General features: G+C 56.6%; 1 protein-coding gene across 2 annotated transcripts; it reads left to right on the top strand.

Moving 5' to 3' along the window:
* The first annotated feature begins 389 nt into the window (after window positions 1-389).
* On the top strand, window positions 390-23,496 carry TACC3 (transforming acidic coiled-coil containing protein 3). Of its 2 annotated transcripts, none has more exons than XM_032136165.2 (16): window positions 390-515; window positions 2,264-2,426; window positions 2,561-2,703; window positions 7,213-8,253; window positions 10,327-10,402; window positions 10,613-10,742; window positions 13,776-13,828; window positions 14,209-14,312; window positions 15,688-15,775; window positions 16,033-16,137; window positions 18,126-18,202; window positions 18,337-18,380; window positions 19,204-19,364; window positions 22,844-22,950; window positions 23,037-23,157; window positions 23,272-23,496. In XM_032136165.2, exons 2-16 carry the CDS (start codon window positions 2,265-2,267, stop codon window positions 23,335-23,337), a joined length of 2,478 nt encoding a protein of 825 aa, XP_031992056.1. In that variant the 5' UTR covers window positions 390-515; window position 2,264; the 3' UTR covers window positions 23,338-23,496. The 2 variants fall into 2 exon arrangements, with proteins under 2 accessions (XP_031992056.1, XP_058286054.1); XM_058430071.1 differs by lacking the exon at window positions 390-515 and adding an exon at window positions 613-765.
* The last annotated feature ends 643 nt before the right edge of the window (window positions 23,497-24,139 follow it).

The following is a 24,139-nucleotide window of genomic DNA, read 5'->3' as shown; positions in this document are numbered from 1 at the left end:
CCGCCCGCGGGGCGCTCTGGGAGATGCAGTCCCCATGCGGGTGCGGCCTCTCTTCACAGCCTGCCCTGGAGGCGGCACCGCACCTGGTCTCAATGCACAGCTGGGGAAGCTTAGGCCTGAGCGCGGCCCTGGCCATGAAGCCCCGCCCAGTATCGTCAGCTGCAGAACCCGAAATTCACGGGGCCACGGCAAGCCCGCGGTCTCAGCTTCAGACACCCTGGGCGTGCCCTCCACTCCGGAAATGGAACCGTCGGCGCACGAGGGGGCGGGGCCGGCGAGGCACAGCTTCCCATTGGACGCCCGCGCTCCTGCGGTCCCGCCCCCGGCCGCGCGCTGATTGGCCGCGCGAAGGCAACCGTCGGCGTTTGAAACTCCGGCGCGCCGGCGGCCATCAAGGGCTAGAAGCGCGGCGGCGGTAGCAGCCAGGCTTGGCCCCGGGCGCGGAGCAGACGCGGACCCCTCCTTCCTGGCGGCGGCGGCGCGGGCTCAGAGCCCGGCAACTGGTGGGCGGGCAGGTAGGAGAGCGGCTACACGGCGCGGGGACGCTGGGGTCCTGGGGGCGCGAGGCCGCCCCGCCCCGCCCTCGGCCCTCGCCCTCCCACCCCGGCCGCCGCTTTTCCCGGGAAGCGTCCCCCACGGCTCCTCCTGGGGCCGCCGCCAGAGCCCGTACCGCGCCCTAGACCGACCGCCGGGCTGAGCCCCCTGGACGGTGGCCAGGGGCGGCTAGAGCTGGGCCAAGACCGACGGCGGAGCGGGCGCCCCGAGGTGCTTTGCTCTCCTCGACCTTCTCCTGTCTCTCGGCCGCCCACCTTGGCTCTTTGTTGGCTCCCAGCTCGCGGACCTTCTTGTTGTTCTTTGGTCCCTTCCGGCCTCCGTCCTGGGGCCAACTCCATCTAGGCCACCTGCGGCGGACGCCTGGGCCCCGACCGCTTCCCCGCACCTGCCGCGTCGCTCCACCTTCCCCCGCACCGCATCCCTCTTGTGCACCAGAATAGCACCAAAGCACCAGCCTGGGGCCGGTCCCTTCTCTGCCCAGAGCCCCTCCCGGGCCTCCATAGTCAGTAAAGGCCTCTTCTGACCAAGGCTGGGTCTGCTGCTCTCTCGAGCTCCTCCACGCCGCCAGAAGGCTTCCTCCGAGTCACTTTCTCCCTGAGTTCCAGGCTTGCGGGTCCCCTAGCGATCCAGCACCCCTTCCCCTGCCCTGTACCCAGTTATTCGGGCCAAAAACCTAAGCGTCGTCCGTAAGTCCCATATGTGCCAGTGGCCAGGCCCGGGTCTGATCTGGCCTCTACTCCTTGGGCTCCAGAAGCCTGTGGTTTCCCTGCTTCCCTCCTGCTCTTAACCTCCCCACCCACACACAGCACCACAGTGGGCTTCTCAAGCTGCAGCACCGACCTGCCTGGGCTGCCCCCTCCCTCTTCTCCAGGACCCTCCCCAACTTTGCTCTTATTCAAATCAAAGCCTCTCCAGGTCTCCCCCCAACCACCAGGTGCCCGTGGGGTTCCTGCCGAGGTCGACACTCGGTTCTTTCTGGCAGCCTTTCTGCCTACGTCATTCCCTAGACTGGGAACGCTGTAGACAGAAAGGGTGGCAAGCGTGTGGGTGACCGGCATGAGGACCTGGGCGGCCCTAGAACCTGGGACTGACTGGAGGCCCTGATGTGGAAGTTCCTTGGCACCTGCTGCTCAGCTCTGGCCTTCCCTTGTTTGCGCTACGTCTCCCAGCTCCTCCTCTGGGCCTTCACCCTCTCAGCCTGATCTTGGCCCGGTGGGAGAGAGCAGACCAGAGCCGCTGTCCTGCTTTTCTGCCCTCTACTGTCCGGTCCTGCCTCACGTCACACGCGGAGGCCTGTGGGGAGACCGGGGTTTCCTCTGGCTCTTCTGGGTTTCTTATAGGCCAGGGCTTTTCTGTGTCTTGACTTCTGCCTGATGTAGGAATACAGCAGTAGAGATTATGCAGGCTTGGTTTTTTTTCTCACCATCTCAGCTTGAAGGCCCTTTAGCTCTTGGTCCCAGGAAGCAGCAGTGCTGCCCATGTCCCCCTGCCAGGCTGGAGAGTGAGTCTCTGAAGCAAGATGGGGACTCAATCTGAGGCTTTCTCTGCCCCACTTAGCACAGGACATGTGTGGGAGGTATGAGCTCCAGAGCGATGAGCACACCTGTGCAGGAAGTGGTCGTGCCCCCTGTGGCAGCTGTCACATCTATGTCTGGACAACGTGGTAGTGTTGCCCTCACACTGACACAAACATGTTCTGCTTTTCCAGAATGAGTCTGCAGGTCTTAAATGACAAAAATGTCAGCAGTGAAAAAAATACGGAAAATTGCGACTTCCTGTTTTCGCCACCGGAAGTTACCGGAAGATCGTCTGTTCTTCGTGTGTCACAGAAAGAAAATGTGCCACCCAAGAACCTGGCCAAAGCTATGAAGGTAAGTGTGACCTGTACAGTGTGTGGCCGGCCAGGTTGCCCTAGGGCCTGCTTTCTTGGTGACCTCTGAGCTGCTGGTGTGGCTGTAACAGCTTGAACTAATGAATAGGTGCTCTCCTCCTCACTCCGCAACAGGTGACTTTTCAGATACCTCTGCGGGACCCACAGACGCACAGGATTCTAAGTCCTAGCATGGCCAGCAAACTTGAGGCTCCTTTCACTCAGGATGACACCCTTGGACTGGAAAACTCTCACCCGGTCTGGACACAGAAAGAGAAGTAAGTGTTGGTGCTGCTGGACGTGCTGGAGCTTCACCCTCTCTGTCCGATGGCTCTTGCAGGAATGTGCTGTCCTGTTCTGTCAGGCCTTGACTGGATTTTTTTTTTTGAGATGGAGTCTCGCTCTGTCGCCCAGGCTGGAGTGCAGTGGCGCGATGTCGGCTCGCTGCAAGCTCCGCCCCCCGGGTTCATGTCATTCTCCTGCCTCAGCCTTCCGCGTAGCTGGGACTACAGGCGCCTGCCATCACGCCTGGCTAATTTTTTTGTATTTTTAGTAAAGACGGGGCTTCACCGTGTTAGCCAGGATGGTCTCGATCTCCTCCTGACCTCATGATCTGCCCGCCTCGGCCTCACAAAGTGCTGGGATTACAGGTGTGAGCCACCATGCCCGGCCGGCCTTGGCTGGGTTTCTCCTGAAATCTGCACTGAGTGTATGCAGCATGTGGCCAGTTCACTAACAGAAAAATCGATCATGAGATACTTGGATAACTTCATACTTCAGTTTTTTGTTTTTTTGTTTGTTTGTTTGTTTTTTGTTGAGACAGAGTCTGGCTCTGTCACCCAGGCTAGAGTGCAGTGGCTCGATCTCGGCTCACTGCAAACTCCGCCTCCCAGGTTCACACCATTCTCCTGCCTCAGCCTCCCGAGTAGCTGGGGCTACAGGCGCCCACCACCACACCCGGCTAATTTTTTGTATTTCTAGTAGAGACAGGGTTTCACCATGTTAGCCAGGATGGTCTCGATCTCCTGACCTTGTGATCCACCCGCCTCAGCCTCCCAAAGTGCTGGGATTACAGGCGTGAGCCACTGCGCCCGGCCCGCTTTTTATTTTTTTGAGATGGAGTTTTGCTCTTGTTGCCCAGGCTGGGGTGCTGTGGCACGATCTCTGCTCACTGCAACCTCCGCCTCTCATGTTCAAGCAATTCTCCCACCCCAGCCTCCCCAGTAGGTGGGATTACAGACGCCCACCAACACCTGGCTAATTTTTGTATTTTTAGTAGAGATGGGGTTTCTCCATGTTGGCCAGGCTGGTCTCAAACTCCTGACCTCAGGTGATCCACCTGCCTCAGCCTTCCAAAGTGCTGGGATTACAGGCGTGAGCCACCGCGCCCAGCCCACACTTCACATTTTTGCTGTGCCTTTGCCGACCAACTGGCCTCAATCTTTGCTCCTCTAATTTGTTGAAATGTCTTGGCCCCATCTCCAGGAAGGACGATCCGCAGTTTCATTTATCTTGAATTCCGCCCACCTTAGGACTTAGAAAGAGTAGACAGACTTGTAGGCAAAGAAACCATGTTGTGTGATCTACCACTCAGTGTGTGCATGGTCGGCGGGATCTGCCAGGCGCTGGGTGTTGGGTTAGGCTTGGCAGTCTGCTGGCCAACCTGGTGCTTAACTGCAAGTGAATGGTGAGGCGGTGTCTGTCTTTGCCTAGAAAGGGAGGATCCAGGCCAGGCGCGGTGGCTCATGCCTGTAATCCCAGTACTTTGGGAGGCCAAGGTGGGTGGATCATGAGGTCAGGAGTTCGAGACCAGCCTGGCCAAGATGGTGAAACCCCATCTCTACTAAAAAATACAAAAATTAGCCGGGCGCGGTGGCAGGCGCCTATAATCCCATCTACTCGGGAGGCTGAGGCAGGAGAATCGCTTGAACCCAGGAGGTGGAGGATGCAGTGAGCCGAGATCACGCCACTGTACTCTAGCCTGGGCGACAGAGCAAGACTCCAACTCAAAAAAAAAAAAAAAAAGGGGGGGAGGATCCTGGAGGCAGCTCTTTACTCTGCAGCTGAACTAATCTGTCTGGGCAGCCAGGAATACCTCATCTGCATCCAGGGTGGGAAGGGACCCCAGAGGCATGATTTTCTGCTGGTTTTTGCTGATGTAACTGTTGTTGCTGTTGTTTTGAGACAGGGTCTCGCTCTGTCACCCAGGCTGGAGTGCCATGGTGCCATCACAGCTCACTGCAGCCTCAACCTCCTGGGCTCAAGCAGTCCTCCACCTTGGCCTCCTTAGTAGCTGGGACTACAGCTGTGAGCCACCATGCCCCACCAATTTTTTTTTTTTTTTTTTTTTTTTTTCTAGACAGAGTTTCATTCTTGTTCTCAGGCTGGAGTGCAATGGTGCGATCTTAGCTCACCACAACCTCCACCTCCCAGGTTCAAATGATTCTCCTGCCTCAGCCTCCCGAGTATCTGGGATTACAGGCATGCGCCACCATGCCCGGCTAATTTTTTGTATTTTTAGTAAAGACGGGGTTTATCCGTGTTGGTCAGGCTGGTCTCGAACTCCCGACCTCAGGTGATCTGCCGGCCTCGGCCTCCCAAAGTGCTGGGATTACAGGCATGAGCCACCACGCCCGGCTGGCCCAAAACTTTTAAGCAGATTTTAGATGTGCAGAGAAAAGCATAAGGAACAGAATACCACTGATGCTTCTCACCCCCTGAGATAAAATGTCACCAGTAAGTACAGACAGCATTTCCCACATCCTTCTCTGGGCCCTGGCTCCGTCTCCCCTCTACCCCTCCAGCCTGAATTTGCAGTTCTTCCCATGTCTGCTTGCTACTTTTCAACTTTGTTTTTTGCCCCTTTTGAAATTTGGTCAAACGAAGTAAGAATGAATCAAACATTGGTTCACAATGACCCCAAGAAGGAAGGGAGACCCAGCAGCAGAGAAGTCGCCTCCCAGCTGCCTTGGGTGTGATCTGTCCCAGAGCCACAGATCCCCTGCCTCTCCCCTATGCCTCCAGGGTCACCCAGCAGCCTCCATAGGGCAGAGGGTGTAGAGGAGCTAGGAGGGGCTTGAGAGGTTGGCCCTGAGGGGCTCCAGCCAGAGTGACTCTGAGCTTGTGGCTTGGACTGGTGGCTGTCATCTCCTTTCTGGAACTCTGCTGAGGCCCAGGTGGTGGTCGCTGTGGTGCTCCCACGTCAGTGGGATGAGACCAAGAGCAGCCACTGCGTGCAGCGAGTGCCCCAGGGATGGTGGGTCCCTGGGAAGGTGTTCTCTGCACCCATGGCACTCCACTGTAGCAGGCAGGTGCTGGGCCAGTGTGGCCACATCCCAGGGAGGAGTTGCAGAGGCCACTCAGGCCCTTCTGTGCCTGAAGGTGGCATCCTGCACCTCAGCCTTGCCCTTCAGTGAAGGCTTTGACTGTCCCTGGCCACAGCACTGCCAGTCCCTGACTTGAAGGGGAAAGCAGATTCGTGCAGAAAACCTTTGTTTACCACGCCCCCTGCTGGCTGTCCCGGGGCCTGCAAGTCCCCAGCGCTGATCTGCGGGCATGTCCTCTGGTGGGGTTGAAGGCAGAGGACAGTGTTGACTGAGCTTTCTTGTTTTGCTTGTAGCTGATGTGTTCACGCAGACTAAAGTGTTATCGGAATGCTGCCAGGTCCCTTAATGTTAGAATTCAGGGTCATTAAGTGGTGCACACCCTTTGGTGATTAGGAGAAACACAGGTGGAAATAATGATTATATGACTTACAGGCCCACAGCAGGCTGGAGGTCACACAGAGGACTGGGGCCAGGCCCTGGAGCATAGGCAGGGGACAGCTGAGAGGGTGGCAGCCAGCCTCGTCTATCGGGGAGTAAGGTGGGGTCACTGTATGCTGGTGGGCAGGTGCTCAAATGGATTTTTTACAGGAAGTGGTGGATGCCGGGTGCGGTGGCTCCTGCCTGTAATCTTCGCACTTTGGGAGGCTGAAGCGGGTGGATCACCTAAGGTCAGGAGTTTGAGACCAGCCTGGCCAACATGGTGAAAACCTGTCTACTAAAAATACAAAACAAAATTAGCAGGACATGGTGGCAGGCACCTGTAATCCCAGCTACTTGAGAGGCTGAAGCAGGAGAATCACTTGAACCCTGGAGGCAGAGGTTCATGCCATTACACTCCAGCCTTGGCAACAGAGCAAAAATCCGTCTCAAAAAAAATAAAACATAAAAATAAAGGAAGCGGTGGGAAATTGAGGAGCCCAGCCTACCAGGTGGGAGAGATGCCTCCAAGCTTCTTTCTCTGGCATCAGCTTGAGTCATTTGGGTGTGGTGTCCCACGTCTGACCCCCCAGGCAGCAGCCTGTGCTGTGTCCGTGCTGTGGGCCTGGGTGCAGACCTTGTGCATGATGACAAGTGCTGTTTGGGTGGCAGAGGCTGCTGGAGGAGTCTGGGTCCAGCACCTGGCAAAGCGCATGATGAGCACAATTAAACAGGCAAGCAGCCCAGAGGCACCCCTGTAACTTGGAACCCCATGCATAGCCACCCCCAAGAAGCAGGAGTGTGGGGTCAGCGAGGAAGTCACGTGGTTGTGTCCAGCCGTTCCACAGGGAGCTGGTCCCTGGGAGGACAGGAAGGAACCACATTGAGGAACTGAGGTGGGGGGTGGAGAACGGGAAGCTGTGCCAGGGGTGACTCAGCCCTGCTTCTGGTGTGAGAGAGTTAAACCTACGTTGAGAATGAGTGCTGAGGCCCCTAACCTCACAGGTACTCATTGCTTCATGTTGACTAAGTCTGTTTTAAAAGCCAACAGCTCATCGAGGAAGTGGATGCCGAAGCTACTCATGGAACTCTACAGAAACCAGTGGAGGCTGACACCGACCTCCTGGGGGATGCAAGCCCAGCCTTTGGGAGTGGCAGCTCCAGCGAGCCTGGCCCAGGCGCCCTGGCTGACCTGGACTACTCGAGCTCTTCCCAGAGCCCAGGAAGTTCTGAGAACCAAATGGCGTCTCCAGGAAAAGCGTCTGGCAGCTCTGAGCAAGCCTCGGAGGAAAACGTTAGTTCCTATTCCTTAGACAGAAGAATGACACCCACCTCTGAGACACTAGAAGACCCTTCCAGGACAGAGTCCCAGCACAAAGCAGAGACTCCGCATGGAGCCGAGGGAGAATGCCGGCATGGTGGGGTTTGTGCTCCCACAGCAGTGGCCACTTCGCCTCCTGGTGCGATCCCTGAGGAAGCCTGCGGAGGAGCACCCCTGCAGGGTCTGCCTGGCGAGGCCCTGGCCAGCCCTGCGGGTATGGGCACCCCCATGCCAGCAGATGGCACTCAGACCCTTACCTATGCACACACCTCTGCTCCTGAGAGCACAGCCCCGACCAGCCACCTGGTGGCTGGCAGGGCCATGACCCTGAGTCCTCAGGAAGAAGTGGCTGCGGGCCAAATGGCCAGCTCCTCGAGGAGCGGACCCATAAAACTAGAATTTGATTTCTCTGATGGCGCCACCAGCAAAAGGGTACCCCCACCAAGAAGACTGGGAGAGAGATCTGGCCTCAAGCCTCCCTCGAGGAGAGCAGCAGTAAGGCAGCAAAAGGCCCCGCGGGAGGTGGAGGAGGGCGATAGGAGCGGAGCGGGGGAGGACACCCCCATGCCGGCTTCTCGGGGCTCTTACCACCTCGACTGGGACAAAATGGATGACCCAAACTTCAACCCGTTCGGAGGTGACACCAAGTCTGGTTGCAGAGAGGCCCAGCCCCCAGAAAGCCCTGAGACCAGGCTGGGCCAGCCAGCGGCTGAACAGCTGAGCGCTGGGCCTGCCACGGAGGAGCCAGGCCCCTGTCTGAGCCAGTAAGTGTGAGGATGGGGTGGGGAGCGTGGTGTGGGGCAGCTGCCCTGCAGTGTATGTGGTCCAAGACCCGAGGCCAGAAGTGTCATCAGATACTCCTTTGAGGCTGGGTAGGTTGCCCCTGAGGAGGGGCCTCTGGGCAAAAGCAGGGCTCAGGTGGATCCCAGCTGAGGGTGCTTGGCCTCGCCTTGGCCGCCACGCATCTCTTTAGTGCTCCCGGCCTAAGGAGGGATCCAACAAGGGCGGGCTCAGGCCAGAAGCCAACCAACCCTGGGCAGGACCCTGTGTCCCAGTCACGTTCCTCCTCAGGTGAAGTTGACTCAGGTGTGTAACTCCAAAAGCCAGGCAAAGCCTGTTAGTGCCCGAGTGGCGTCCGCTGCTTGCTGGGGTCTTGGCCGTGGGTCTGCTGCCTCCTGGCTGAAAGCTCTTGGGCTGCATCCCCTAGAGTGGTTCAGTGGGAGATTGTCCTGCCTGTAGGGTCAGCCCTACTGGGTCTGTGGGTTTTTTCTCCTCGTGTGCATAGACGAGAGATTGTAGAAATAAAGACACAAGAAAAAGATAGAAGAAAAGACAGCTGGGCCCGGGGAACCACTACCACCAAGGCACGGAGACAGGTAATGGCCCCGAATGCCTGGCTGCGCTGTTAATTATTGGAGACAAGGCAAGGGGACAGGGTAAGGAGTGTGAGCCATCTCCAGTGATAGGTAAGGTCATGCAAGTCACGTGTCCACCAGGCCCTTCCTGGTTTGGCAGCCGAGGCGGAGAGAGAGGACAGCTTACACCATTATTTTTTCTATGTATTTCAAAGACTTTAGTACTTTCACTAATTCTGCTACTGCTATCTAGAAGGCGGAGCCAGGTGTACAGAGCAGAACATGAAAGTGAAACAGGAGCGTGACCGCTGAAGCACAGCATCACAGGGAGATAGATGGTCAGGCCTCCGGATAACTGCAGGTGGGCCTGACTGATGTCAGGCCTTCCATAAAAGGTGGTGGAGCAGAGTCTTCTCTAACTCCCCCAGGGAAAGGAGGACTCCCTTTCCAGTCTAATTAACGGGTGCCTTCCCAGGCACTGGCGCCACCACTAGACCAGGGAGCCCTCTAGTGACCCTGTCCAGGCGTGACAGAGGGCTCACACTCTTCCCTTCCGGTCACTTTCTCACCGTGTGCTTTCAGCTCCTATCTGTATGGCCTGGTTTTTCCTAGGGTTTTTTGTTTGTTTGTTTGTTTTTTGAGACGGAGTCTCGCTCTGTCACCCAGGCTGGAGCACAGTGGCGTGATCTCGCCTCACTGCAAGTTCTGCCTCCCGGGTTCACACCATTCTCCTGCCTCAGCCTCCCGAGTAGCTGGGACTACAGGCACCCACCACCACACCCGGCTAATTTTTTTTGTATTTTTTAGCAGAGACGGGGTTTCACCGTGTTAGCCAGGATGGTCTAGATCTCCTGACCTCATGATCCGACCGCCTCTGCCTCCCAAAGTGCTGGGATTACAGGCGTGAGCCACTGCGCCCAGCCTTTCCTAGGTTATAATTGTAGAACAAAGATTATTATAATATTAGAAGAGTAATGCTACAAACTAATGATTAATTATGTTCATATATAATCATATCTATAATCTATTTCTAGTATAACTATTCTTATTCTATGTATTTTTTATTATACTGGAACAGCTCGTGCCAGCTCGTGCCCTTGGTGTCTTGCCTTGGCACCTGGGTGGCTTGCTGCCCACACCTGCCCCAGCCTCCACACCTGAAGCCTTTTGTCAGTTTCACAGTAAAAGGGAGGTACTCATCCTTGTGATTCTCTTTGGCTGCACTGTGCTGACTTCAGAGCTCCCGGCCTGCTTCTCCCAGAGCTGGCAGGCAAGGCGTGTGTTTTCCTGCTGGGTGAGGTTGGTGAGGCAGCTTTGTGGCCAGGTCGCTTGGGGCAGCCCCATGCCTGGCACGCTCTACCTGAGTGTTCACGTGGCCGGCACAGCAGTGCAGGGAAAGGCAATGGCAGCTCAGTGCTGGAGCAGGGGGCGCCGGGGTTGTGGGGTGGGGGGCATGGGCCTCTGTGGACTCTGTCTCCCCAGGCAGCTGCATTCAGCCTCAGCGGAGGACACGCCTGTGGTGCAGTTGGCAGCCGAGACCCCAAGAGCAGAGAGCAAGGTAAGGGGTGCCTGTATGGGTACCTGTGCTCCTGGCCTGGTTGTGTAGAAGAATAGCAAGCAGTGCAAGCCGCCAGCAACCTTGGGTGATGGGGTGGGATGGTCCCGCTCCCTCTCCCCCAAGTCTACTTCAACAAGGTTGTGGGGAGGCAAAGCCACACCCCAAGTACCTTAACTGCACTGCACAGGGTGACTCTGCCCTTTCCTCCAGGAGAGAGCCTTGAACACTGCCAGCACCTCGCTTCCCACAAGCTGTCCAGGCAGTGAGCCAGTGCCCACCCAACAGCAGGGGCAACCTGCCTTGGAACTGAAAGAAGAGAGCTTCAGAGACCCCGCTGAGGGTACGTTGCCTGGCACAGACATCACGCACAGTCTGCCTGGAGGGGATCCCGTGAGCACTTGGGCAGCTCAAGACACCTGCGTCATCAGCAGGTGGTCATTCCGCAGGCAGTTGGGTCCCTTGACTTTGAATGACTCATGCACAAACTTCTGGTTTGTCAAAACTCAGGCACTGTTAGGAGAATGGGGCTGATACCTTTAACATGAAAGACTTCTAGAAATGGAAATTGTAGACTCAGGAAAATGGGCAGAAGAGATGAACAAGGCACTGCACGAATGAGAAACAAATGCAGAGTCAACAACTGGACACTCGATCATCAGAAATACTGCTTGAAACAACCCTTTTTTTTTTTTTTTTTTTTTTTTTTTTTTTTGAGATAGTCTCGCCCTGTCACCCAGCCTGGAATGCAGTGGCACAATCTCGGTTCAATGCAACCTCCACTTCCCAGGTTCAAGAGATTCTCCTGCTCGGCCTCCCGAGTAGCTGGGATTGCAAGCATGTACCACCACGTCCAGCTAATTTTTGTACTTTTAGTGGCGACGGGGTTTCACCATGTTGGCCAGGCTCGTCTCAAACTCCTGAGCTCAAGTGATCCACCTGCTCGGCCTCCCAAAGTGCTGGGATTGCAGGCTTGAGCCCCCACACCCGTCCCAGAACCGCTTGATAATGAAATGTGAAGCCTGAACCTTAGACACCAGGCTGCAGTTAAATATGGTTTGTCCTTAAGATTGGAAGGTGGGACATTTGGTAGGAACTGATGGCTGAGTTGTTTTAAAGGACACAGAGCCAGCTGGGTAAGATCTCAGTTTAGAGAACTGAAAACCCAGGCACGCAGCAGACAGGAGTGGCACGTAGGGTTTGTCGCTGACAGGATAGTTGTGGGCCACCACCACGTGGGGATATCGGCTCAGCTGGGATGGGCCTGTCACCCTCACGCAGGATCCCTGGAATCACACAGCGTGGCCTTCTGTGTCCGGCATCTCCCTTGGGGAGGTGTGTTTCCGAGTCCCGGCCATGCTGGAGCAGGTGTGGGTGCTCCTGTCCTTGCGTTGGCGGCTTGGCTTCACCTCATCTTATCCATTCATTCGTGGATTTGCCGGTTTCTGCTTTTTAGCTGTCAGGAGTAGTGCCACGAATGTTCAGATGTAAGTTCTACGTGGAGGTTTACTTCCATTTCTCCTGGATACATACCTAGGAGTGGAGTCGCTGGTCACGGTAACTGCTCACCTTTTAGCTACCAGGTGGCCTTCCAGAGTGGCTGCAGCGTTTCACATTCCCACTGGCAGTTGTAAGAGAGCTCCGGTTTCTCCACATCCTCGCCAGCACTGCTTGTCTGTCTTGTTGATCCTAGACTTCCAGTGGGTGGGAAGCGGATCCGGTTGTGGTTTTGATTTTCAGTTCCCGGGTGGCTGATGAACGAGCGTCTTTTTGTGTGCTCGTTGGATATCTTCTTTGGGAAAGTGTCTGTTGAGATCCCTTGCCCATTGAGCCATTTACGTTTTTATTACTGAGTTTTAAGAGGTAAATCCCTTTCATTCAAGAAGTGAAGGAAAGGAAAAAATAAAAATAAAAAATTAAGTCCCTTATCAGATGATGTTTCAAAGTATTGGCTTTTGGCCAGGCACAGGGGCCCACACTTGTAATCTCAGCATTTTGTGAGGCCGAGGCAGGAGGATTGTTTGAGCCCTGTAGTTTGAGACTAACCTGGGCAACATGGTGAGACCTCATCTCTACCCAAAAAAAAATTTTTTTATTACCTGGGCGTGATGATGTATACATATAGTCCCAGCTGCTCGGGAAGCTGAGGTGGGAGGCTCGCTTGAGCCAGGAGGTAAGGCTGCAGTGAGCCGTGATTGCACCACTGCACTCCAGTCTGGGCAACAGCGAGACCCTATCTGAAGGAAAGAAAAAAAAGGCAGAAATGAAAATTGACAACAAGCCCGGGCGCAGTGGCTCACCTGTAATCCCAGCACTGTGGGAGGCCGAGGAGGGCGGATCACCTGGGATCAAGAGTTTGAGACCAGCGTGGCCAACGTGGTGAAACCTTGTCTCTACTAAAAATACAAAAATCAGTTGGGTGTGTTGGCACATGCCTGTAATCCCAGCTACTCAGGAGGCTGAGGCAGGAGAATTGCTTGAACCCAGGGGGTGGAGGTTGCAGTGAGCCAAGATTGCACCACCACACTCCACCTGAGCAACAGAGCAAGACCGTCTCAAAAAAAAAAAAAAAAAAGAAAAGAAAACTGACAAGGCCATAGCAGAGAAGGACCTATAAGTTTTTGCTAGACTAAATAATTGGCAACAGTTTTTTAGCTTAATTGAGAAAAGGAGAGAATGAGCAAATACTACTAGGCATGAAGAGAGGGACAAAACTAGAGATGCCTCAGCCTGGATGGCAGCCAGATCAAGACCCTGTCTTAAAGTACTGGTTTGGTTTGTTTTTTTTTCTGAGACGGAGTCTTGCTCTGTCACCCAGACTGGAGTACGGTGGCATGATCTCAGCTTGTTGCAACCTCTGCCTCCCAGGTTCAAGCGATTCTCCTGCCTCAGCCTCCCTGTAATAGGCGTGCACCACCGCGCCTAGCTAATTTTTGTATTTTTTGTAGAGACAAGGTTTTGCCCTGTTGAACTCCTGGGCTCAAGTGATCTGCTCGCCTCAGCCTCCACCCTTAGTTTTAACCAAAAATTGTATTATCAAAAATTAAAAGACTTGTCTAGGGTAATTTTAAAGACTAATAGTTCTCAACCAGAGCAGTTTTGCCCTCGTCTTCCCCCAGATGTTTGTGGTTGTCACACCTGGGGGTGCTGCTGGCAGGGAGTGGGTGGAGGCTGGGGGTGCTGCTCAGCACCCTTCGGTGCCCAGGAGGCGCCTGCCACAGAGAGCAGTCAGGCCCCGAACACCAACACCTCCAAGGGGGGAAATACTGCTGGCTGGAGTGACCCCGCCTCACTGAGTGCTGAGGGAGACACCAGCCCGCTGCCCTTAGGGCCCTGGTGAGGGGCGCTGGCGGCGGCGTGACTCACTCCCTCTCAGTTCTAGGCACGGGCGCGGAGGTGGACTACCTGGAGCAGTTTGGAACTTCCTCGGTGGGTACCGGGCACTTCCGCGAAGCCTCACCCGCAGGGTGTCCGAGAGCCCCAGCAGGTCTTCCCCCGGAGCGTCCGTTCATGCCCACGTCCCCCCAGCTGCACACAGGCCCAGGCATCGTGGCGGGCTGTGAATCCAGGGCCCCTTCTGCAGCACCTCCTCTAAGTGGCATCCTGTGGCAGGGCTGTAGGGCTCTCTACCTGGCGCTTAGCCCAGGATGAAACTCTGACACGCTGTGCTGCTGGGAATGGCAGTGTGTCGGGCAGGGTTGTGGGTGACCGGAGGTGGGAGTGTGTGTGTGTGACCTCCCTGGCCCTTAGCCCCCCTGTGTGTGTTGGGGATGGCAGTCAGACCTGATCACTTGCCCTCTTGTCCCCAGTTTAAGGAGTCGGCCTTGAGGAAGCAGTCCTTATACCTCAAGTTCGACCCCCTCCTGAGGGACAGTCCTCGTAGACCAATGCCAGTGGCCACTGAGACCAGCAGGTATGCGCGCCAGCCCTCTCTCACGCATGAAGCCTTGAGTGTGGGAAGACTGGAGGCTGTTCCTAGGTGTGCTGTCTGCACAGAGGCTTCTAGACCAGAGGGGAGATGATCAGAACTGGAAATGAGTTGTGGCTAGGGGTGGGCAGGGCAGCAAGCCCAGAGCAGCCTTGTGTGGCTGGCAGGAGCAACGGCAGGGGTGCTGCCTTGCTGGTTACAGCCACCATTCTAGGTGGATTAAAGATCTAAACTTAAATCTTGTAAAAGTAGTTCCTCTAAAACAGAGGTCAGCAGGCCAGGCGTGGTGGCTCACGCCTGTAATCCCAGCACTTTGGGAGGCCGAGGTGGATTGCCTCAGCTCAGGAGTTTGCCACCAGCCTGGGCAACATGTTGAAACCCCGTCTCTACTAAAATACAAAAATTAGCCAGGCATGGTGGCATGTGCCTGTAGTCTCGGCTACTTGGGAAGTTGAGGCAGGAGAATTGCTTGAACCCAGGAGGCGGAGGTTGCAGTGAGCCGAGATTGCGCCACTGCACTCCAGCCTGGGCGACAGAGCGAGACTCCATCTCCAAAAAAAAAAAAACAAACAAACAGAGGTCAGCAAACTATCACCTGTGGGCCAGACTTGGCCACTGCCTGTTTGTGTAAAGTTTTATTGTCACAGAGCCATGCCCGTTCCTTTGCAAATTGTGGCAACTTTCACACTACAAGGGCAGAACTGAGTAGTGTGACAGAGGTGTGTGGCCTTCAAATCCTGACACATGGCCGGGCGCGGTGGCTCATGCCTGTAATCCTAGCTCTTTGGGAGGCCGAGGCAGGTGGGTTGCCTGAGGTCAGGACTTTGAGACCAGCCTGGCCAACATAGTGAACCCCCCATCTCTACTAAAAATACAAAAATTAGCCGGGCAAGGTGGCAGGCACCTGTAATCCCACCTACTTGGGATGCTGAGGCAGGAGAGTCGCTTGAGCCTGGGAGGCAGAGGTTGCAGTGAGCTGAGATCATGCCACTGCACTCCAGCCTGGGGGACAGAGTGAGACCCTGTCTCAAAAAAAGAAAAAAAAAAAGCCTCTGAGCTGTGAGCAGCCCCCCAATGAGGCAGCTCCAGCTCCGCTCAGCCTGCAGTGGGTAACGAAGCATCGCCGTGTTCTCCAGAAGGACAAGCAGCCACGTGGGACGGGCAGGTGAGGGAAGGGGGCACGGGGCAGCAGAGATCCCAGGCCTGCTGGATGTGGGTCTGCGTTTTCTACCACTACCCTGACTTGAGTGGTTTTAAACTAAAAAGCAAAGAGCCCAGTTAACTTGTCCATACGGTCCTCTGTGTCCTACTCAACACTGGGAGGGCCTGAGTGACTGAGGCTGCCTCTGCTTGGTGGCAGCATGCACGGTGCAAATGAGCCTCCCTCAGGACGTCCGCGGGAAGCCAAGCTTGTGGAGTTTGATTTCTTGGGAGCGCTGGACATTCCTGTAAGTCCTTGAGTCCCTCTTGAACTGTCTTGTGTGTGGTCTGAGGGAACGAGTTGTTTTAAGGGCCTGTATTTTCTATTCCTGGGGATCTGAAGCCTTTGGCTCTATGGGGGGCACGGGGCCACCGCGCTGTCTCGGGTCCCTCACACCCTGTCTGAGGCTCTTGGCCTGCGTGGGCCCTTCCTCCCTCACGCCAGGTCAGAGGTAAGAGGCGGCAAGGGCAAAATGGGCTCCTGGTTCATCCCCATCTCCCGCAGGTGCCAGGCCCACCCCCAGGTGTCCCCGCGCCTGGGGGCCCACCCCTGTCCACCGGACCTATAGTGGACCTGCTCCAGTACAGCCAGAAGGACCTGGATGCAGCGGTAAGGACGCAGGTGGTAGCTATTCCACACAACCTGCAGGCCGCTCTGGGGCTTGGCCAACCGTGGGTGTGGGTGGGGTCCAACGGCCTGACCAGCCATACCTGCCATCCTTGCCCCTGCTGGTCGGGGTGGAATTGCAGAGAGCTGCCGGCCCCTGGCCTGTCACTGCTGCCCAGGTTGCTGAGGGTCCAGCCTTGCACCCAGTGTCCCCGCAGTCAGCTGCCCACCGGCAGCCTCCCCGGGACTGTCCGGCCTGGGTGCGACGTTCACCTCTGGTGGCCCTGCAGCAGTGTGGTTCTCGCTGCTGTGAGCCCGAGTGTTGCCCCTTTCCTTCCGCCCTCCCACAAGTCCAGACGCATCTCCTGGCAGGTTAGGAAGCTCCATCTTCACCCGCCCCACATCTGAGGGTCCACTCCCTCCATCCTCACTGTACATGCCAGGCTTCAGCCTGTTCTAACTCTGGGCCTAAATTGTCCCTAAGAGACCTGTAGGCACGCAAAGGGGCTGGGTGTCTGCAGGCACCACTGTGAGCTACCGTTGCCAGATAGTCCCCAGGGAGGTGCGGACAGGGTGGCTCCAGAGGCCGGCTGGCAGGGCTGGGTTCAAGCCCCAACGTTCACACCAGTGTTGCTCGCAGTGGCCCCAGGTGTCATCTCAGAGACCTGCGATGTGGCCCTGACCCAGTACCCCAACAACCCCCTTCCCTGTGTCGGAGCCCGTGCAAGTAACGCAATAGCAGGCCTGGGGACCACAGCGTGGCCGGCCCCCTCCTCTGCAGGCCTGGACTCCGGGGGCAGGTGGCCCCTGCATGTAATTTATGTTAGAAATGCAAAATGCTTGTTCTCTGGTGCCACAAAGAAATAGCGCTTGAACATTAATTTTCTCAGCAAGGCAGTTTTTACTTTCTGCAGAAAGGGTGCCCCTCGCAGATGGAACAATGGCGAGAGCACACTTGAACAAGGAAGGGGAAGGGGTTCTTATTCCTGATGCAGGTAGCCCTACTGCTGTGTTCCCCTGTTGGCTAGGGTTGGACCGCACAGTCTAAGCCAATTCCGATTGGCTATTTTAAAGAGGGCGGGGTAAGAGCCAGAGTGGCGGGGTGAGTAGTTTGACGGGAAGGACGGTTAGGAACAGGTAACGCAAGGTGACAGGTCAGAGCAGGTGACTGGGATGAGTCAGGACACAGCAGGTGACCGGGGAACAGATGTGAACTACTGATTAGGACTGGTGGGAAAATTGTTTACTGAAACTAGAAGCAAGAGGGCGAAGAGAACCAGGAATTTAAAAATGGAGAATCAAAGAAGAAGAGATCTGGCCAGGCACAATGGCTCACGCCTGTAATCCCAGCACTTTGGGAGGCCGAGACGGGCAGATCACGAGGTCAGAAGATCGAGACCATCCTGGCTAACACGGTGAAACCCCGTCTCTACTAAAAATACAAAAAATTAGCCGGGCGTGGTGGTGGGCGCCTGTAGTCCCAGCTACTAGGGAGGCTGAGGCAAGAGAATGGTTTGAACCTGGGAGGTGGAGCTTGCAGCAAGCGGAGATCACGCCACTGCACTCCAGCCTGGGTGACAGAGTGAGACTCTTGTCTCAAAAAAAAAAAAAAAAGATCTGAACATATTGACATACTGATTCTTTGAAGAGAAACTTGGGGTTCACTATATTGAACACTTAGGACCCCTAGTATCTGCCACTGGGCTGTGGGGGCGGCTGCAGGGACACACACCTGTTGGGGGCCTGCTGGTTCCGCCCAGGAGCACAGCCAGCAGTCTCATGCCTCCTGCCCCCGGCAGTCAAGTGCGCGTGGAGCGGGTGGCCTTGGCCTCGACAGGGTTCCCAGGGTCCCACCGGAAGCCCCACGTGGAACTGTGCCTCTGGGACGTCGCTCCAGGGACCTCGGGTGTGGGCTGGCCCCATCCTGTGGGGAGGTCCTGGGAGGGTCAGTCTGGCCCGCCTGCCTGCCGACTTGGGTGTGGCTCGAGCAGGTCAAGGCGACACAGGAGGAGAACCGGGAGCTGAGGAGCAGGTGTGAGGAGCTCCACGGGAAGAACCTGGAGCTGGGGTAAGGAGGCCCTGCCCCCTGTCCCCCCCACCCCGGCCCCATCCCCTTCGCCATCCCTGTCCCTGTCCCCATCCCCACCTGGCCTGGGACCGCTGGGCACCCGAGGCCATGGCTGTGTGTGTGTTCTCCCACAGGAAGATCATGGACAGGTTCGAAGAGGTTGTGTACCAGGCCATGGGTGAGTGCCTGGGCCACCGAGGCCACGTGCCTCCATGAGGGGCTGCCTATGCCCCACCCTGGCCCTGCCCTGCACCCTACCCTCCTGAGGCCCCTTTTCCTAACGCACGAGTCCCTTCAACATGGGCCCAGCCGTGGAACCACTGAGGCAAGTTACGGGGAAGCTGGTGGTAGTGACGCTGGTGGCTCCCACGGAGCCAGTGCTTGTCAGGCCCCAAAGTTGTGCAGATGCTGAGCTAGCAGTGGGGCTGTGGTGGGAGCAGAGCCTGTCCCGCCGTGGCCTCCCCACTCCACCCTGCCCTCACCATGTGGCTATGTCTAGCAGCAGCCTCTGTAGGTGTCTGGCAGGACAGGAACACCAGGCCTCACCTGGCCTCCCAAAAGCTTGGGCTCCTGGAGGTGCTACTGTGGGGATCTGTCTTAGGCTGAGTGTCAGCCGGGGACAGGTGACTGCCTGGCCCTTGCAGTCCCTCCAGGACCACCACGAAGCATGACCCACAGCCTGGAGCTCGCCATACCGGCTCCCAGGCCTCACCCTGGGCTCTGGGATGTTGGGCGCCGCCTCTTCAGGGGCCTCTGTTGCTGGGCCCTGGCTCAGGCTCCAGTTCCCTGCAGATCTGATGTGGAGGAAACAGCTGCTTCCTGGGCCTTGCCTCCGGCCTAGAAGATCCCGGGTGGAGGGGCTCATCACCCTCCGAGGCTCACACCCACTGTCCGCCTCTCCTCCTGGTGCTCGAGTCCCTCGCCTCATCCCTTGGGCTGCCTCTGGCGTCCAGCGTTTCTGTTTTCTCTTCATCCTGAACGTTTGCTTTTCTTTTCTCAAGAGGAAGTTCAGAAACAGAAGGAACTTGCCAAAGCTGAAATCCAGAAAGTTCTAAAAGAAAAAGACCAACTTACTACAGATCTGAACTCCATGGAGAAGTCCTTTTCTGATCTCTTCAAGCGTTTCGAGAAACAGAAGGAGGTGATTGAGGGCTACTGCAAGGTATGTCTCCGCCACCCTGGCGTCCTCACCTCGGAGGTTGATGGACTCATGGTCCAAGCCAGCAGGGCTACAAGCTGCTGTCTTTGCACCTTGGTCCTTGGCCAAGCCTCCCCTTGCCATGGGGGCATGGCATGACCTGTGAATGAGACGGGGTGCAGGAGTCACAGCATAGCTGGTTTGCGAGGCAGCTGAGGGTGGCAGGAGGCAGAGTGAGCGGGGAGGCCATTGAGCCGTCTGCTATTGTGTGAAAGACTCGGCTATGATCAAACATCTGTGAGATTTGAGACAGCGCTGGCGCACCGGGGCCTGGGGCACCTCGGAAAGGGCATCAAGCCTGGGCTGTCCGAGCGCTTGGGTCTCCAGGGTTGGGGACCCAGGGCATGCAGTATCCAAGGCGGGAGGCCCACAGAAAGGTGGTCACGGCTGTGCAAGGCCACCCTGGTGTCCTCCTGGCCACAGGACTCTGAGCTCCCCCCGCTTTCTGTGCTGGGCAAGGCCCACACGCTTGCTGGAAGGAGGGATGTCTGGGCCATCCATCTGTCTGGAGCAGGCCTGGAAGGTTCCTGCGAGGCCACCAAAGGGTTCTGCCCACCCCAGCAGTGTTGGAGTGGAGGCGCTCAACGCCTCCTGTAGAGGAGCTGGACCTGCAGGTGCAGCCAGAAGAGGGGCTGTTACTGTTGGTGCAAGGGGGTTGGGGACACCAGATGGGTCCCCTGGGAGCCAGACTAAACTGGAACAGCGGCCCTTGCAGGGCCTGGCTGAGCCACACCTCATCTGAGTCCTGAAGTCAGGTGGGTGTCAGTGGCTGGGGCCCAGCTGCCTAAGAGAAGCAAGCCTGAATACTCTAGGGAAGAAGGTATCTTACGCTTTAAATTGCTGCTGCAGAGTTTTAAATTAGTGTCTGGCACAGAATAACCAAGTGTGAAAGGACAGGAAACATGAGTGAAAATCAGACGCGTTATTAGAGTGAGGCATGGTGATGTACGCCTGTGGCCCCAGCTACTTGGGAGGCTGAGGAGGGAGGATCGTTTGAGCCTGGGAGGTTGAGGCTGCAGTGAGCCACGATTGTATCACTGCACTCCAGCCTGGGCAATAGACCAAGACCCCCATCTCTAAAATTAAAAAAAAAAAAAAACAACTTGTTAGACCCACAGGAGCCCCAGATGGAGATGGCACCAGCAGGTGGTGCCTCAGATCTGCAGGGAGCAGATGGGAAGGGCCCTGTGGCAGCAGAGTGCCCACCGGCAGCAGAGTACAGCAGTCTGGCCCAGCACAGACGCTTGGAGAGGCAGGACTCTTCACACGGTGCTGCTGGCTTGAGGACACAGCGGCTTTGCTGACCTTACCTCAGGTTGGGCTGTGGTGTGAGCAGCTGCCTTGGCCTCGCCTCTCCCCGGGCAGGCCTGTGCCTCAGCTCCCACTGGCTGCCTCCGCACTTTCTCATGGAGGCTTCTTTGCCATCTAATCCCATCTGGGAGGACCCAGTGCAGACTTTAAAGTAATTGCCTTCCGTGTTCAGAAGAGTATTGCTTCAGTAGAGACCTTGAAACTAGAAAAGAATCCCCTTTGGGAGACCGAGACGGGCAGATCACTTGAGGTCAGGAGTTCGAGACTAGCCTGGCTAACATGGTGAAACTCCGTCTCCTAAAAATACAAAAATTGGGCCAGGCAAGATGGCTCATGCCTATATTCCCAGCACTTTGGGAGGCCAAGGCAGGTGTATCACCTGAGGTCAGGAGTTCGAGACCAGCCTGATCAATATGGTGAAACCCTGTCTCTACTAAAAATACAAAAATTGGGCCTGGCATCGTGGCTCACACCTGTAATCCCAGCACTTTGGGAGGCCATGGTGGGTGGATCATGAGGTCAGGAGTTCAAGACCAGCCTGACCAATATGGTGAAACCCCATCTTTACTAAAAATACAAAAATTAGCTGGGCATTCGCCTGTAGTCCCAGCTACTCAGGAGGCTGAGGCAGGAGAATCGCTTGAGCCCAGGAAGCAGAGGTTGCAGTGAGCCAAGATCGTGCCACTGCATTCCAGCCTGGGCGACAGAGTGAGACTCCATCTCAAAAAAATAATTAGTTGGGCATAGTGGTGTGCACCTATAGTCCCAGCTACTTGGGAAACTGAGACAGGAAAATCATTTGAACCTGGGAGACAGAGGTTGCAGTGAGCTGATATCGCACCATTGCACTCCAGCCTGGGCGACAGAGCGAGACTCTGTCTCAAAAAACAAAAAATACAGAAAAAGTAGGCCTGCTTATGCCTGTAATCCCAGCACTTTGGGAGGCCGAGGCGGGTGGATCACGAGATCAGGAGTTTGAGACCAGCCTGACCAACATGGTGAAACCCCGTCTCCACTAAAAATACAAAAATTAGCCGGGCGTGGTGGCAGGCGCCTGTAATCCCAGCTACTCGGGAGGCTGAGGCAGGAGAATCGCTTGAATCCGGGAGGCGGAGCTTGCAGTGAGCCGAGATCACGCCACTGCACTCCAGCCTGGGCGACAGCGAGACTCCGTCTCAAAAGAAAAAAAACCACAAAAATTAGAAAAAAACCAAATGGAAATTTCTAACAGGTACAGTTAACAAAGTTAACAATTCAAAGGGTACAGGTCAGATGAGGGAAGCAGAGGGTGAGTTGGGAGCCAGCGTGTGGACGGCAGCCCCGAGAGCCAGAGGGAGAGACGCCGCTGTGGCAGGAGGCTTGACCTGTGCACACGTGAGAGCTTCCAGCTGCCGCCTCCTGGACAGACGCTGTTGGGAATTTTCCACAGCAGAGAAACACAGGGCTGTGGGTTTAAGGGAGGCGTGACCTCCGCAGGACATCGTGGGCTGCATGCTGGGTGGGGGGTCAGGGAGAGGCTGCAGTGCTGAGGGTGCTCCTGGGATACAGGGCTGCGACAGAGGAGTGGGGATGGCTGGGCTGTGAGGCCGCTGGGGGCACTGCAGGAAGAGGGCAGGTGGGCTGAGCCTTCCCAAGCAGAGGCCACTCAGGGGCCCAGGAACCCCTCAGTTGGGGCTTCTCAGTCACTGAGCGGAAGTCCCAGAGCTGTGGGGAGCAGGTGTGTCTGGGTAACCATGTGGCTCCTGCCAGCCTCCCCTGCCTGTCCCCAAAGCACAGGGCTCAGCTCCAGAGGGAGACGGGCTGGGCTGTCAGTGGTCCCAGGTGCATCCCACTTTCCAGCAGCACTTGGTGCCAGCAGAGGCTGCAGGTGTGGCAGGAGGGGGCTCAGCCGTGAGGGCACCGGGTTCAGGCCCGGCATCTCTGAGGGTAGAGAGCCAGGGCTGTCTTGAACCTCCAGAGGGGGTGAGCTGGGAACTTGTGTGAAGGGGCTTTTTCCAAAAGGAAAACGGGAGGTACTGCCTCACAACTGATGCCCCAGACAGCTTTGAGGATCTGCAGGTCCCCAGACACCAAGCCTGGGTGCTCTCCGGCAGACGGCGTGGTGCCCACAGCTAATGCCTGCCTCTTCCTAGAACGAAGAGTCACTGAAGAAGTGCGTGGAGGATTACCTGGCGAGGATCACCCAGGAAGGCCAGAGGTACCAAGCCCTGAAGGCCCATGCGGAAGAGAAGCTGCAGCTGTGAGTGCTGGGCGAGGCCCCACCCTGGAGGGAGAGTCTGAGCACCTGGGCCCCAGCTCAGCCTCTGCCCTGCCCCTACCCTCCAGGGCAAACGAGGAGATCGCTCAGGTCCGGAGCAAGGCCCAGGCGGAAGCGTTGGCCCTCCAGGCCAGCCTGAGGAAGGAGCAGATGCGGATCCAGTCACTGGAGAAGACAGTGGAGCAGAAGGTGGGTGCGGGAAGCCCAGCTCACGGGCCGTCTGGCAGCACCTTCTAGAAGGCCCTTGGGCCTGCCGCTCCCTCCAAGCAGGGAGAAGCCCCGCAACTCATCTTCCTCCTCCAGACTAAAGAGAACGAGGAGCTGACGAGGATCTGCGACGACCTCATCTCCAAGATGGAGAAGATCTGACCTCCCCCGAGCCGCTGTCCCCGCCCCGCTGCCCCCGTCCGTCCGTCTTGTCTGCTTCTCTTAGGTGTCATGTTCTTTTTTCTGTCTTGTCTTCAACTTTTTTTTAAAACTAGATTGCTTTGAAAAGATGACTAAATAAAAGTTTCCTTCCAATTTAAACCCTGAAGCCGCTCTGGTCTTGATGAAGCAAAGGTTTCCCAGCTCTGGCCGGAGGCTGAGCCGACCTGCAGGCACCCTCCCTTCCCCTCAGAGCTGGCCACTTGGTCCCTGCCTACCCCAGGCTCAGGCCACCCTGCTGAGGGGCAGGGACAGCCAGTGGCTGGAGGAGGCTCAGGCCTGCCCAGTCTGCCGCGGCCACCTCGGGCTGGCTACATGGTCCTGGCCTCAGGTACACACACCAAAGTCCAAATGGACTCTTTTTGTTTTTTGAGACAGAGTCTCTGTCACCCACGCTGGAGGGCAGTGGCGCGAACTCGGCTCACTGCAAGCTCCGCCTCCCAGGTTCACGCCATTCTTCTGCTTCAGCCTCCTGAGTAGCTGGGCCTACAGGTGCCCGCCACCACGCCCGGCTAATTTTTTGTATTTTTAGTAGAGATGGGGAAGTTTTCACATAAAAACCATGAACAGCCAGGCATGCGTGCTGGTGGCTCTGACTCTGGTGCCGACCTGGTGAGCCTGCAGCCCTGGCTAATTGAGTGCTCACCTAGGTGTGGGTGTGGAGGGAGGCCCCTGCAGGTGCAGCTGCTCAGCTCCCGTCATCCTCAGGGGCATGGAAGCTTCAGAGCAAAACAGGCTTCCCTGG

This window comes from Hylobates moloch, unplaced genomic scaffold, assembly GCF_009828535.3.
Source record: "Hylobates moloch isolate HMO894 unplaced genomic scaffold, HMol_V3 SCAFFOLD_17, whole genome shotgun sequence".
NCBI classification, from domain to species: domain Eukaryota; kingdom Metazoa; phylum Chordata; class Mammalia; order Primates; family Hylobatidae; genus Hylobates; species Hylobates moloch.
This window is presented reverse-complemented; position numbering and strand designations above follow the sequence as displayed.